This window comes from Uloborus diversus, unplaced genomic scaffold (assembly GCF_026930045.1).
Source record: "Uloborus diversus isolate 005 unplaced genomic scaffold, Udiv.v.3.1 scaffold_1211, whole genome shotgun sequence".
NCBI lineage: Eukaryota > Metazoa > Arthropoda > Arachnida > Araneae > Uloboridae > Uloborus > Uloborus diversus.
This window is the reverse complement of record NW_026557890.1, coordinates 13,387-29,800: the sequence shown is the minus strand read 5'-3', so window position 1 is coordinate 29,800 and position 16,414 is coordinate 13,387. Positions and strand designations below refer to the sequence as shown.

General features: G+C 29.7%; 1 protein-coding gene across 1 annotated transcript in view; it reads left to right on the top strand.

The window, feature by feature from the left end:
* Window positions 1-14,146, top strand: part of LOC129232498 (paxillin-like) — a 39,613-nt gene extending 25,467 nt beyond the window's left edge. Inside the window, exons 7-8 of the mRNA XM_054866644.1 lie at window positions 9,259-9,263; window positions 10,879-14,146. Coding sequence (XP_054722619.1) covers window positions 9,259-9,263; window positions 10,879-11,145 — 272 coding nt within the window. The 3' untranslated portion in view covers window positions 11,146-14,146. The remainder of the gene's footprint in view (window positions 1-9,258; window positions 9,264-10,878) is intronic.
* The last annotated feature ends 2,268 nt before the right edge of the window (window positions 14,147-16,414 follow it).

The window sequence follows — 16,414 nt, the reverse complement described above, 5'->3', positions numbered from 1 at the left end:
AATCATTAAAAATTAAGCGTTAAACTAAACAAAAGAAAGATTTTTCTTGTTGGAACAGTTCTTAGTTGATGAAATAGTATAGTCTTGTGCAGTCTATTTATCCTGACTGTACCAAGTCTTGCATTTTATTACATGTCTACAGCATTTTCTTTTCTTTTTTTGTGAAAAATTATTACAAATGCAGATGTGACGACCAGCAACAGACTCGGGAGCCAGCTAAGCTGGTCCTAGTCAGTTTAAATTTATTCGTTAAACAGAGAAATAAAGAAAAAGAACACATTACTCTTCTGGATATTTTCTCTCAAAGTTAAAATTATGTAAAAAATTTCAAAATATTAAGCATAAAGGAATATAAGTACATTGCAGTGACAGTTATGCAGGAAATACTGATTGCATTTCACAATAAGAGAATTCTAATCTATAATAAGTTTTTACAGCTTCAAAATTGTTTTATTTTCAAGGGAGTTTTTGAATTCCAAAATTTTCTCATATGTGCATTTCAAATGTGTTGATCAAGTTGTGCAAGCCTTGGCTAAATAATATTTATGGCCCAAATATTCTTTACATTATGATTGGTAACTGAATAGATTATATTATCAGGCAAGTAAGAAAAACGAAAGAAAAATAAAAAAATGATAAAAAAGATTTTTTTTTTTAATTCAAAAGCACTTGATGTTTACATCATGTGTCCTCATGTATCGCAAGTACATGAGATTGAAGCTAAAAATCGAATCAAGGAAACAATGATAAAATTTTTTGAAATCTAAGAAACAATAGAACTGAATTCTAAAACAATAAAAATATGACAATTCAAAGAAAAATTACGTATAGATACATGAACTACAAAAAAAATCCAGTCCCTAAATGTCAGCATCATTTCCCTGGCACACCAACATCCGTCACATAAGTTTTCTCTAAAATATCATTTTTGTAATCATGGTATAATTAAGCAAAAATATTGTAAAAAAAGTAATTTTATGTTCTACATATCTTTGATATGATAAAAATACATTAAGTTCTGTGGAAGCAGTTTCATGGTACATTTTTTAATTTGTTATGGTGGTTGTAGATTAAGCCAACAATTTTTCGTAGTTTCATCTTCAGAGAAACTGAAATCTATGCTTGTGCGATTGAATTGTTAGTGTATATGTATAAAAAACAATTAATGTTAAATTAGTTTCTGAAATGTTCATATTAGTTTCAAAAGTTCTTGTTTTCCCTACACTAATTTCTTGTAACATGAATCTTATTGGGCTACAATTTTTTCCAACTATTTTTAAGTGTCAAAAATACTAATTCCATTTCTCTTGAAATGAAATGTCAAAAATATAATTTTTTAAAATTTTTTATGGCGTAGACTAAATACTTCAATCATGTTCCTCATGTTCTCAATAAAAGTTTAAATTGACTTATTTTCGTGGTATGAAACAAGCACAAAAGCTTTTGCATACATGTTTAAAACTTTTACTTATGTTACAAACCATCTTTTTAAATCCCATTTCAGTTTTGTTCATTTATTTGTTTATTTTTCGTTTTTAGACGATAATTACAACATTTAAAATTTTCATTCCACCATTTGTGTAATTTATTAAAAAAAATAATTAATAAAATAAAAATGTGATCCTAAGCTTTGTTTATTCTGAATATTTTCAATTTTCAGTTTGATATTTTTTTCCCCTGTGTTCTCTTCTCTTGCTTTTCAATAAAAAGTATGACTCAAAGCAATGTAAATTGATAACTTGTAGCCACATAGCACTATTACTTTGCGCTTCAGGCATGAGATTCTTATAAAGACCTACATTTTCCACATTTTGTGCTACTTTTCTAATTTTTTCTGCCCTTCGAATCGTTTCTTCTTTTGTAATGTTCCGTAAACCAAGTGGTTTTTAAAGAGGGTTTTTAACAAATGTGTGAAAGAAGAAAAACAATTTAAATACTATTTGTAATCAAAATCAATTGTGTGCTTTAATGTTACATAATCGAACTATTCATAATTATGTTTCTTATTTTCTTTTCACATGGAATGTTTAATACTTAAAATTTTTGATCTGTGTACTAATTAGAGATAATAGTTTAAAAGCCTTTCACACTTAGGTTATGCTATTTTAAATCTAAAGAATTGAAGTTTCCTTCTTTGTTGAACCAAAGTGTCTGTAAACAATTTAATAGTTATGAGGTGATTTCTGATAAATATGAAATATGTTGTTGTGGTAAAAACATTACTAAAATATACTTATTTTGCCACTGCATTCATTTTGTGAAATTATTAGTGTTCTGTTCAGTTTTATTTAGTTTAATGTTAGTTAAACCATAATACTTTTGTTTTGCATGTATGCTTTCATATTTTAAAGCCTTTATTGTTGTTATTATTATTATTATTATTATTATTATTTTTTTTTTTTTTTGAAAAATTAAAATCAAAACAAGCTTTGTGGATTTAATTTGGTTACAACATTCTAAAGACTTTTTTTTATTGAGAGGGGAAGAGATAGAGAGGGAAAGCAAACATTATTTACGTCTTTCTTAATTTTTGATGAAAAAAAGAGAGGAGGGGAGTAGCAGAATCAAGCACTGTGACCGGATTTGTTATACTAATCACCAGACAAAATTCTAGTAGCTGAACCAAATTCAACAAGCACCTAATGTGAATGTCATGAATCTCCCAAGAATCAATATATCAACAAAGGTGTTTTCTAACCTTAATACAGAAAGCGCTTCACATTGACCTTATATGCAAGTAGCAGCAGGGGTGCCTCAATGGGAGGAGCTTTCTAAAATTTTCCTTATTTGGTAAATCTTTTCCAAGGATTTGGCAAATTCGGGGACTTAATTGCAACTTTTAAATGCTGGAATGTCTCATTTTATTAGATGTACCCTTGTGTGCTTACCTGTATTTTATCGTTTAACAAAAAATTTTGACTCCCACTCGGCTGATTGAGAATCTTTGCTCTTCCAAAATTTTTGATTCGAGGGGCCCCTGTGTAACTGCTTTTTCATAAGTTTAGAAGGTAATGTAATAGTTTTGTTTCACTTATCAATAATTGTGAGGGAGAAGTATCCCACACTATTTCAGTTGGGAAAAATTTCTTTATTTGTGAGCCTAATAGGAAAATTTAAAACCCGGTAAGTTGATTAATTATGTCCTTTGGTAATGATGTATGAAAGGTTCAAGAGTAGAGTAAGTCAAACTGCTATATGATTACACTTAACGTACTTCATTTTATTAAAAACTTTTAACTTTTCTAATTAACTGTGGTGAAATTTTAGTGTTTATTCTAAGCTGTTTTCGTAATGTATTAATGATGTTGAGTGATACTAGTTGTAGTGCTTCTTTAGCTGACTGTCCTTAGCTATTAATTTATTTGCAGTAAACTCCCAATTATACAGGGAATAAGATGGTATGGTAATTGCGGACAAGCAAATCCTTAAAATAGGTGATCCTCAATCACATATCGGATGGTCCTCAAAATAGGTGAAAAACGATATTAGTGTATGCAATAGATTAAAACAATCATATACTTGCATACATTTAAACTTATGCGGAAGTGGTAACAGTGTTTGGAAAAATTTATGTAAAAGCAAAAAAAAGGATAGCTTATTATTGCAAACAGATTACATTCATATGCAAGCAAATCCTGCAAGCAGATCAAGCTAGGTTACGCTAAAAATGTGTAAAGAAGGAGAGGGAATTTTTTCGAACAGACTGGTCTGATCACTAATTTGTGCACATAAGTGGTGTCGATCTAAATATTAATAAGTAGTGTAGATCTAAAGCAGTAAGTAAGGTTGATTCAAAAATCTAGTTTCATCTAGTCTGGTTTTGGTGACGTTGGAACATTTGATGTCATTGAAAGGGTTTAGATTTTGCACTCGTTCAGTTAAAATGGTTGCGTTTATCTACATTCAGTCAACATTGCTTTTTTTTTTAATGTGTGAAAGGCTGCGGATATTCCACGTCACTGATAATTGGGAGTTTATTGTATTAGAATGTGTGTTACATATTGGTAAATAAATTTTCAGTGAGTCGTAACTCTTGATTACTTTACTTTTCTGGTTCAGAGAAAAAAGTCTTGAATATATTATTTTTTCAAACCAAAATGTTAGGCTTCTTTTAACTTTTTCTTTCCTTAAGCTTTTTTTAAAGCTCTATCTGCAGGATTGTTTTAGTACTTTCCAGCATCAACATGTGACGTAGGATTATACTGATATAAGACATCAAGAAGGATAGGAAAGTGTCTTGAAGTACTGGATTTCAATATGAAATTACTGAAGATCATTAGCTTTAAACCCCTTGGTTTCAGGTGTAATTCATGGTTTCAGAAATAATTTATTTAGAAAGCTTCAGTTAAATGTAGAAAAATGCAGTAAAGTCAGAGTTGAGGTTTTATTACCAATTTATTTTGTTGTTTATTCCTGGGGGAGAGTAACCAAAGAAACTATGAAAAACTCGTGGAATGTTGTGGAATTTTAAAATGTATTTGCTGAAGATGAAGAGGAAGACAATGCGTATTAATCTGAATTAAATGTCCTAAAAATCATCTTTGACAACTGTACATCAACTGATGAACAGGTACCACTTTAAAGATCACACATCAACTGATGAAGAGGTGTCAACATGTGGCCCTATTTTAGATCAAGAAATGATTGCAGAGAACAAATACCGAATGATGATGAAGATGAAAAAGTCAAAAAATGTAACAATATTTTGCAGCCTCTGTCCCTCCATAGTAGAAAAGTTCCTTTAAGAGTAAGACAACGGTTCTGTTTGCAACAAATTTCTTAAATTGTAACAAAAAATTGTAAAAAAAAAGTTAACTCTCAAGAAACGATCACATGTTTTTTATTGAAGTCAAATTTTGATTCATCTTGCAAATTTCTCCCCATGGCCTAAGGAAAATCCATAAAACTAAGGTGTTTCAAGAGGGTCACCAAAAATCTTTGTGTATATCAGATTAACAGTAAAGATAAGGTGACAGGACATCACTTTATTAGGCGAGCTGAAAAAAATTTTCATTCAAAACTGAAAAGAAAGAAAAGTTTTTTTTTTTTTTTCCCAATTGTATCATTAAAATTGTCATTCTCCAAATCTTTTTAGGCTTAGAAATATGACTGACTTTTTACCAAATAAACTCTTTACATTGTTACAACCACTACTTAGGGGAGTCATTCACAGTTTGAAAGCTTCTAACAAAACTTTTTTTAATTAAGAGACTTACTTATAAATTTTTCGCAAGTTTATAACCTTAAAAGCTATAGTGGCGTCAGCATGGAAAGAATTTTATAACCTACACCATTAAAAACTGCTTTCTACAGCCTACTGTTACAATTCATGTGTTAATTTTAACACAAAATGCAAAGTACCTAAAAAAACACTTGTTGGTGATGAGCATTGCATTGCAACTGTTTTCTAATTGTGAAAACTGTGTAAAAACAATAGATTTCAGAAATAGTATTCATGCATACTGTTCGTATAAATTCTAAACATATCATTATATTAAAAGAGAAGATTCCTATTTGTCTATTTGCATTCTAACACCATGTGTTTCACATTATTGCAATCCAATCAACAACTTACGTTGACATTAGAAATGTTCAAAGGAGAAATTTCTTTGATGCAAATGATTTGAGAAAAAAAAAGAGACTGAAAAAAATATTTTTCTGTTCCATGAATTCTACTACAACGAAATAGCCATTACAAAATTTAGTCTCTTGAAGTTCTGTAGTGGGGTTTCACTGTATTTATTTTTTATCGGAACCATTTTATAAAAGAAAGAAAACGTTGTTATAAAGAACATTTTTGAGTGACATTTCGAACGTTTTGAATGATATCTAGTTAAAACAATAACTGATGATGAAAATGAACTTAAGCTAAGATGTACATAACTTGAAAAATTATCCTGAGGATTTTTTTCTTTCCACTTAATGCAGAGAAAAAAGGGTTCGGTGTTGCACTTTTTCAGAATAGACTGACTGTTTGACCAGGTGTGTTGTCTGTGCCAGCAAAATACATTCGACAACTTGACATGCGAAATGCAAGAGGTTTCAGTGATGTCTGCCATTTTGAAATTGTTGAAATGGTTGAGATTCTACAGATCTCAGCAGAAATAGATTCTGCTTTTCAAATAAAAAAATGTTATTTTGGTGACTTTTTATACTTTTTTGATAAAAAAATACAATTTTATATTTAAAAAAAAAAAATCCGAATTCCTCCCCCCCTCCCCGACGTAAAATAATATAGATCAAAAAAATGTCTTAACTTTTGAATTTTCCGAAATATGGATGCCTGAGTGATGTATATAACCAGTGTGGCAAAAAGGTATTGCTAATGGTTATCCATTACAAAAGTAATTTAATTCAACAAGATAAAAGGAAGAGGCGAGTTTGTCTAACAGGAAAGAATGCAAGACCTTAACTATAATCCACATGCAGCAATGTGGAAGGCATGGTTCATTAACTTCCTAATAATAAAATCAGAAATAACTTTAGTAAATATGGGATCCTAATTCAAGATCTCTTTTTTTTATTATTATTATTATTTCCAATGGTGAAGCATGCATGTATAAACAAACAAAGGACGATAATATAAGAGCACAAACATGACAAGAATACACAAAGAAGAATACAAAACAGGGAAGAGAAAGATTGAAGCCATTGCCTCAAGAATTGTCCAGCACACCAATACTTTGTAGACAGAGTTGATTTTGTAGAGGGTTGTGCAATGATACAGGTGTTTTCTTTTTATTAGTTCTTTTATGTAACGAATTTGGCAACAGGGATGACCATAAGCCCATATTTTACATAAATGTTCACCCAAGCAAAAGGCGGAAAGGGGCTACTGCATTACAGAGGGGCTTATCTGGTATTGTAGCCAGTTCTCCTCAATTTACTTTTTATTCTTTTCCTTAGTTGTGATCAAGATCTAGTTTACATTACATTTTATGGGTTGAAATAGCTGGAAACCCTCACGAGACAGGTAGATCTTGTTTAATTTAAGAATAAGATATAAATTTGAAAAAAGAGTTACTATATCACTTTAAATTTATGTATCAGTTTAGCCTTTTAAATATTCTTATTTTCTTGAAATTTATTGTTCTCACTGCCATTATATAGCAAGAAAAAAGTGAGGGGTGACTTCCATCTTCAAAAAAAGTGAGAAGCAAATCCTCTATAGCATGTTTAAGTTGTTTGGTAGCCTCTCTATCTAGATTTGTTTCTCTTTTCTCTTTATCAAGTGACATGTGGAATAACATAATCAATTAACATTTAATGGTGTACTGTTAACACACAGAAAGTGTTATTTTTTAGATGTCTTACATATTGTAGTCATACTTAGAGACATATTTACTTAAAATACAGTTGAATGTTGATAAGACAAACTGAAAAATGAACATTTTTTTGGAATGAACCAAGAAACCATTTTTTGAGTTTTTTCAAATATTAAGGCAATTTTGATGAAGGTTCAGAATATTCAGGACCTGAAAAATCCCAAGCGAATTAAAAAAAAAAACTTGGCAATTACTTTTTCTGAATGATAAGTAATGTATGTAAACGCTGAATAAAAATTTGCCTAGCCATTAAAAATTTCTCCTGGCCCCTAAAGTGTTGCACTTTTTGTTGGAGTCTGGCTATGTTCATAGTATAAGGATTTTAAGATAGAGAATACATATCTGTAAAATCTAATTTGATTTTGTGACAAGAACAGATATAATATTAAGGCAAGTATGGTGATTTTGCTCTAGAATGGATGTGATCAGTTTCTTAAAACATCAGTCAGGAGCATTTATTTTAATGCTCTTGTTTGACAATTACAGCTCCCCCCCCCTTACCTTTATATTTTATCCAAGGTTCACAAGATTTAACATTAAAAATGTAGTGTTAAGATCTCTGTAATTATTTTGGAGCAAGATTTTGTTCACTAGCGAATTTTTATTATTATTAAACAAGGTTTGTCTTAACAAGGTTCGACTGTAATAGGTAGCATAAATTTGTTTTTATTCGTAGTTCAAAAATTTAATGCAAAGGAATTATGTTACTCGAATAAAGTTTAAAAGTATTACAAATTTGTTAAAAACTCAAATACACTATATAAATTCATCTAACATGAAACATTTGAAATGGATTGCTAGATACATTTTTAACTCATTTTTTACATCCAAGTATTTTTAAAACTTAAATTTTCATGCATATATTTGCATTTTATTTCTGGAATTTTAAACTTTGGCTATTGATTGTGAGATACATTTGAATATGTAAGGAACCATTATGTAACATGATATGATATATCGACTTAAAAAAAAATGCCCTGGAAAAGTTGGCAAAATGTACGAATCATTATAATTTAAATACAAGAACACTTTTGAGAAGGTTGCTACTTCATATTACAATACATAATGATCCTTTATATTTAACATATTACAATTAAAAACCCAAGTTTAAAACTCTGGGAATAAAATGAAAACATATGTGCATAAATTTCTCATTTGTGCAAATGGATTAAGCATATATTATATAATCTCCTTCTTCCACTTCAAAACACAAATCTAGGTGAAATATCAACGTTTTGTTAAAAGTTAGGTTTTAAATTTGCTCTTAACACAGTATTTTCAATAGCTTAAGCATTTATTATTAAATAAAATAGCTACCCCTTAGTGGCATAACAACAATCCATTTTTCACTGTAGAAAAAAAAAATCTCTCTCTAAAGCTCAAACTTTCTTTTATTAAACCTAAACCTAAAATAGTGTTCGTAAAAGCCAAAATTAACGACATGCTAACTTATTAGGTTTGTGCAGTGATCAAAATTTTCATAACTATAGTTATTTTACTAAATTGTAAAATAATATTTTACAATAAAAGTTTCCAAATATTAATTCAAAACAAGCAGTATCGCGAATTTGTAGAAAACTGCATACACATGTTTTGGGATTACCAAGTACCTTTTTTTTTTTTTTTTTTCAATACAAAAGAGGTTTGCTTATGCATAAAAAGACATCCAACAAGCGCACAATTTGTCAGAAAACACTTATGCTGAAGTCTGTTAATCTACAGCCCAATTCTTTGGCATTGAAAAAAGGATTCTTTGTAACTCTGAAACACATGTATGCAGTTTATTCTTTTATATTAACTGAAAAGCTAAGTTAAAGCATGTATTTATGATAAAAAGCTTCCTGAAATTAAAATATTTTCTGAAAAGCTATAGTTTACCCTTTAAAGTTACATAAAGTTTACCTTTGTATTATGTTTTTGAATTGTAGGAAAGGTTTTGTGTTTATTTTGCATTTTAGTTTTAGGTGCACCTACAAAATATATATATTTATGAGTATTTCAATGCTAAGTCTTTGATTCCATTTTCAAGGTGGATTAAATGTTTTTTGTTCAAGGTGTTTTTCTCAAAAATAAATTTTGCTAATTTTAAGTACTGAGACTTTTTGAAAAGGTTGAACTTGAATAATAGAAAAACTTGGTGTGAGACTTTACCTAGTTTTCATTAACTTATAATTTGCTGCTCTAAATTTAAGAATAATAGAAAATTTTGTAGAGATAAGTTTTTTTGGATTTTTGATGTTTTCATTTTTTGGGTTTATTTTCAGTTTTTAATGACACTTAATTTCTAATATTCATCTTTACTTCATTTTCTAAATGGAAAATTTTACCTAATGCTTTTTTTTTTTTTTTTAAATTTTAAAACAACTGTAAGCAAATGCATTTTTTATCCAAGCTTTTGTGCAAAAATAATTGTTTGTGCTATAATATCTCATGCTTTTTATGCACCACTTTAAATGAGCATGCTATGCATTTTGCATGAAAAGTAGTTTTAATGTATTTTTCCATTATGAATTTCCTAATTTTTGTTTAAAACTCTGTACATTTTTTTAAATTTTTATTTTGAATTTTTAGATAGTGCTACAAAGTTAAAAATGAATGCTTAGCCTATTTTTTTTTTTTTTGTCTTCAAGTTAAGTTCCCTATTAAAAAAATACTTCCAAATCAAATAAATAAGTTAAACCATGATTTTATTATTAATTATTTTTAAAAGCTTTTTATGTGAAAAGCTTTATTTTATTTGAGGAATTTTGCAACAGTTGAATTATTTTTATTATTTTAAATTACAATTTTCTCACACTGGCATCATTACATTGTAGGCTAAAAAATACTATTGGTCTAAAATGCCTTGCTAGCACAAGTTCATAGATATACTTTGGTCAGATTTCATTTTTTATGTTCTTGAAAAAAAAATAGTGAGCAAATCTTTTGAAGCCTCCTTCAACATATTAACTTTTAATGTTATTCCAATAAAATTGAAAAACAAATTTTGTACAAAGGGATACATTCAATCTAAGAGATGAATAAAAATCAAAATTTGAAAAAAAAAAAAAAAATTGTTTATGTTAATGTTTGTTATACAATGGAAGTTTGCAAGTACCAATACTGGATAAACTAAATAGCAGTACTTGGGATGAATCTTATGCAGTAATTGTTTATAGATGAGCAGTTCTAAAATTAAATCAAGCTCTTAACCTATGATTATTTTTTTTAATGGATCAGGTTTTTTTTTTTTTTTGGAAGGGATAAATGTATTTGTCTCATTAATAAAGCTCAAAGAGTAAAGTTAAAATTTTGTTATTTATTTATTTTTTCCTTTTAAACTTCCTCAAATTCCTGTAATTTCAAAATGGCCCATAACAATCAAAGAAAAATTGGAAAAATTGATTTTGCAGTTCTGAAGCTTTCTGAATTCTTACAATTACCATATTTTCAAAGCCAAAATTATATTTAATATTTGAACAAGCAGAAAAGGTTCTTTTGTATTTTTAATGACATTTTCCGAGTTTTTAAATCATCCTGCTCTTAAGTTCAAAATTAATTTTTATTTTTACAGGATTGTCGCCAGCCATTCAATGGTGGAAGTTTTTACGATCATGAAGGGCAACCATACTGTGAACTTCATTACCATGCTAAAAGAGGATCTTTGTGTGCTGGCTGTCATAAACCCATTAGTGGCCGCTGTGTTACTGCTATGTCCCGAAAGTTCCACCCTGAACATTTTGTGTGTTCCTTTTGCTTGAAACAGCTCAACAAAGGCACTTTCAAAGAACAGAATGACAAGCCTTACTGCCATCCTTGTTTTGAGAAATTGTTTGCTTAAAAACTGTCTTTTCCTGTTAACTTTCAGCCAAAAGCTGATATTTTGAACTGAAGACTCTATTCTGTGACATTGAAGTTCTTTTTGAGAACTGCTTTGTTTTTCAAACCAAAATTTGGGGCTTCTATATGAGAATTTGGATTTTTAGTCAAATCCATTTACTGGGGTTAGTTTTTCTGAGCTTTGTAAAAGTAGTTAAGCTGTATGCTTGAAATGATGGTGAAATTTGTATTTTGGGCTGTAACCATTATTGTTTTGTTTTCTAAGAGCATTTAAATTTTTCATGTAAAATAACTGGTCAGCTCTCAAATCCGCCAACACTTTCACAACATTTAAGATGTAAACAATGAAATTTGCAAGTAAATGTTGAGTAGGATGGAAACATCAATGTTAAATACTGAAAAAAAGGAATTTGTTTTTATTTTGGGGTTTAATTTACATAAAAATGATTTGAATTAAAAGTTTCATAATTTTTTTATGCTGTGCTTTATTGGTAGCCATATTGCAGGTTTCACTTTTATGCTTACTTTTTTGCATACGTTTTATTAATTTATCATTTACTTTAAATAGTCATTGTACCATTTAAACATACGATAATGTGTACATCATAGATCTGGAATATATATAATTACATAATTACACTAAAACTAAAACATGAGTCACTATTAGAAAAAATTAGAACATCAAAATTATTAGGACAGATAAAGATCATGAATTAAAATGCATAAAAATCTCTTTCCTTTCAGAATAATTTCATTAGATACATGTTACAATATCATTTTCTTTCATATGTTAATAATGGCTTCTATGAAAATAATTGTGATGATTTTGCAATATATCAGTTAAATATGCAAATTTCTTGGTCCCCAAGTTGTGCGGGTTTGAGATGACTGCAGTTGCATTTTTGTCCAGTTTCTGTAAATACAGTCTTTTTAAAAATGTATTCCTCAAGCTAAATGTTAATAAAAGGAAGCGAAGAAATAAATAACATTCTTTTTTATATTTACTTGGAAAAGCAGTTTCTCCAGATTCATGTAGTAGCATCAGAGCTGAGGTGGCACTAACAAATCCTATTCAGAATTTTGATCCAAAACATCATTTTAAATTTTCTTTTGATGTGTGAATTTTGAGCTGCAAGAAGTATCAACATTGAAGAGTGGACATTTAATCACTGCAACATGTATTTAATAATCTTATCATTGGTTTTGTAAATATATGTATCATTGCATAATTGTTTGATTCAAAAATTTCTTAGATTTTATATGAACTATTAATAAGGTTGAAGGTTGAAATAAAATTTGGCAGAAAAGGTGAAAGCCCCTGAAAGTACTGATACTGGAGTTTTTAATTGAATTTAAAGAGAAAAAAATTTCATTGTTGTGGCTCGAACATATTTATTTGCAGAATAAATATCCTTTTTTAATATTATGCAATTTAAAAGTTTAATAGAAAATAAAGGTAACCCATGCAAAAATTTTAAGCTTAAGTGTTTCATTAAGCTCTAGTTGCTAATGAATTCATTTATTTTAGATAGTTCTTAAATTTTATATTGCTTTTTTTTCTATATAGAAAGGTACAAAACACAAAGGTTGTATTGTGTGTTTCTTTTCTTGTGTATTTATGTATAGTAAAAGCTTTGAAATATTACTTTCCTATAGCTTGGTTCATTAGAAATGCTTGACAATAAAGTGAAATTGGCATCATTTAAATTTATTAAACATTAAATGGGTGTTTTATTTTCCCCGAAACCGCAGAAAAGTTTGTGCAGCATTAATGCTAGCCAAGAAATTTCCTTTTTAAAATTTAATTCTTGGCTTTGAATTCTTTATTTCTTTGTCTTCAGCAAACTTCCAGTTCAAAAATAACTTATGCTGTCACCTAACAGTTCAAAAAACCAAAGTCATACTGAGTTTGAAAGCATTTATTTTACCTTGAGAACACTGAGGCTAATGAAGGGTAAAAATCTTGAACTAATTATTTTGTACTATAATTGGTGTTACTTTGGTTTAATGTTTGGGGGAGGTGGGGGGGCAAATATTTTATGAAGATTAAATTTTAGTATGAAAATAAAGATTTAAAAATTTTTGTTTTAAACAAAGCAATGTTTTCATCAACATATGCATTTTTATCCACTTAATTTAAAATAGTAATGCAACTCCTAAAATGCTTCTGAATCTTTTAATTGAATGTGCAATAATTTGAAGCTATATTGCAATTTAGTGAAATGCAAAATTTGGTTATATTTTCACATAATGCTTATTACTAGTTTTACAATTTACTTATTTGTTTCCTTGGCACTAAACTGTTGACATGCAAACAATTCTTTTGCACACTTATTAAAAAATCAAAATTGTCATAATCAAAATATTTTACTACATTCTGTATTTACTTTCAAAAAAAAAAAAAAAAATTAATGTGAAGAAATGCTTAATTTTTTGCTCATTTATTCCTTTATCAAAGAAACAATTCTTATCTTTTTCTTCAATTTCTGTTAGATTATTTAATTTAATACATTTGAATGTACTTATTTTCCCTCAAATTGTTACAAGTTACATTAATTAATATTGGTATTTAAATTACATGTTTTGAAAGTAAATTTGTATTTTATTGTCAGTGTGAAAAAAATATAACTGCATAAACTTTCAAAATTTAATAATAAGAGTTTAATATTTTGAAGCTGGTCTGCTCAGTGCTTTTGTGGTAGTTTAATTATCAATAGAAATTAATAATAACTAACAAATGAGAGAATTTTAATTTTCTGTGCATTCTAATATGATTTCTGTTTAAACTCGTTTTTGAAGTAATCAAATGTGCCATAAATATTTATATAGCTTGTGTAATGATTCTGAATAGATTGATATTCCATGTGTGAAGAAAATATTTTAATTACTGTTATACAATCAAGACAAGACTCGAGTTTCTGGTTTCTTTACACCACAATGTATTCTATTGCATTGAGGATTTATTGTTGATCTCTTAAAAGATGTACTTTAACAATAAAGACTTTTTGTTTTTATTTTTTCGTTTTATATTCTGAGAAACTGCTTGATTTTTTAACAACACTGCTTTTATGTAGTACTAGCAAAAATACCCGGCGTTGCCTGGGTCAGTAATGATTGTGAGAAACAATCGCTACTTTCTTTTGTTTTCTGTTTTAACTGAAAGAACTCAAAACACACCGCTTTGACGTCATTAAAAATTAAGCTTCATCCTTACCCATAAAAGTAAAACAGCAATAAGCATAAAGAACGAAAGAGTATTCATTTAGAAACGAAAACGCAAAGTGAAGCATATAAAAATTTGAAGAATTTCCAAAATATATCTAACAAAAACAAAGATCACTAAAAAAAAACTGTGCGCTTTATTTATTTAAATAGTACACAAAAAAAAAAAAAAATCTCTACTATGTTTACCTAAGTGTGCAAAAAGTGAGTTTCAAAATGTTTAAATGACTTTAGATGATGATGTTTGCTCCGGGGAGAAGCCTTGATTGAAAATTTACATTATGATTACTTTTAACGTTGCTGTTGTTAGGCAACGAATTTTCGAAACAATGGGTTTAATCTTTAATTATTTGATGTGGAAATTACATGACATTTACTGTTTTCGATCACGACGTTCTTAAACTAAGTTTTTTAGTGATAAATTATAGCCTAAGTTGTTCCCCAATTATGTAGCTATCTATGGTGAAAAAATGGTTAAAATCCCTCCAGTAGTTTTGAAGTTTACCCCGGACATCCGGACAGAGATTAGCCCTTTATGTATAAAGATTACTATTGCATGGTTGTAGCCTGACCAATATTGTTATATTACAACCTAGTTAATTTAATCTTTCTATTCCTCATTTTAAAACTCTGGTTAGCTATAAGATTGTATTTAGAGGAATTTTCTGGATTTTGTTTTCTTGAAAGGTTGGCATGTAACTATTCATTAGAACCATCAAAAGATCACACTTTATTCAATGTTGTATGTTTTAATCTTCCCCTGCATTGAAAACTGTTGACTATTTTATCTCTCTAAAAACTTACCTTTCCAACAAAAGTAATTGCAATAACACATATCAAAACCTGGTTATTTTGTGTAAACAAAAACCAACTGAGTTCGTTTTTCAATAATTACTGTATAACCCTGATCTAACAATTGGCAAGGGACTGGTAAAAGTTATTGTTAAATCAAGGAACTAAGACATTCAATGCATTCAAATCCAGACCAGTGAAATGTATCAGAAAATTGTTAGATCGGGTATTGTTAAATCGAAGTAATACTGTAGATGGAGTGTGAGTCGATTCTTTTCTATACCTGCCAACTAGTGATGGGCATAATCGAGTTCTCATAATCGAATCACTCGATTATCAAAGATCACTCGAGAACTCGATTATCACGAGTTCTCGATTAACGTATCTCGAGTTCTCGATTAACGTATCTCGAGTTCTCGATTATCACATCTCGAGTTCTCGATTATCATAGATCTCGAGTTCTCGATTATCAGATTTCGAGTTCTCGATTATCACATCTCGAGTTCTCGTTATCCCTTCCCGAGTTCTCGAGCGATGAACTGCTCGAGTTCTCGTATTCCCTTCCCGAGTTCTCGAGCGATGACTGCTCGAGTATTCGATTATCATTTTCCGAGTTCTCGAGCGATGGACTGCTCGAGTTCTCGCTTTGTGAACTTCTCGGAATGCTGATTTCTCGAGTTCTCAAACGATAGACTGCTCGAGTTCTCGCTTTGTGAACTTCTCGAAATATTGATTTCTCGAGTTCTCGAGATGTTAATCACTCGAGCAGTGTACTTCTCGATCGATTTGATAATTGAATGAACCTCTCAATAGTTGACATTTGAAGGGATTCAGTTACCAGGGCAGATCTGTCATTTAGTGGGTCAGAGGCAGGGGTGCCCACCAAGGTGGGGGAAAGGGGTCATGGCGCAGGCTGCGCCATTAAAATTTTTAGGGGATTGTTTTGAGGGGTATTTCTTACTTTTTTGGGGGAGCTCTTATTTTGGGGGGGAGGAAGGGGTCTTTGCGAAATTTAGGAGGGTGGGTGCGCTCTTGCTCTTAAGGGGGTGGCTTTGAAAAATTAATGTTTTAACATATAAATGGGCGTGGTTTTTATTGTTTCCGAAAAAAATTGTTCAGGGAAAGGGGGTCATGGCGCTCTTAAGGATGGGGGGGGGGGGGGGGGTTCGTTTTTAAGAAGTGCGCCAGCAGACTTGAGGAATGGATACCCCTGTGGTCTAAATAATTTTATGATGAAAGATTTACCTCTCGAATAT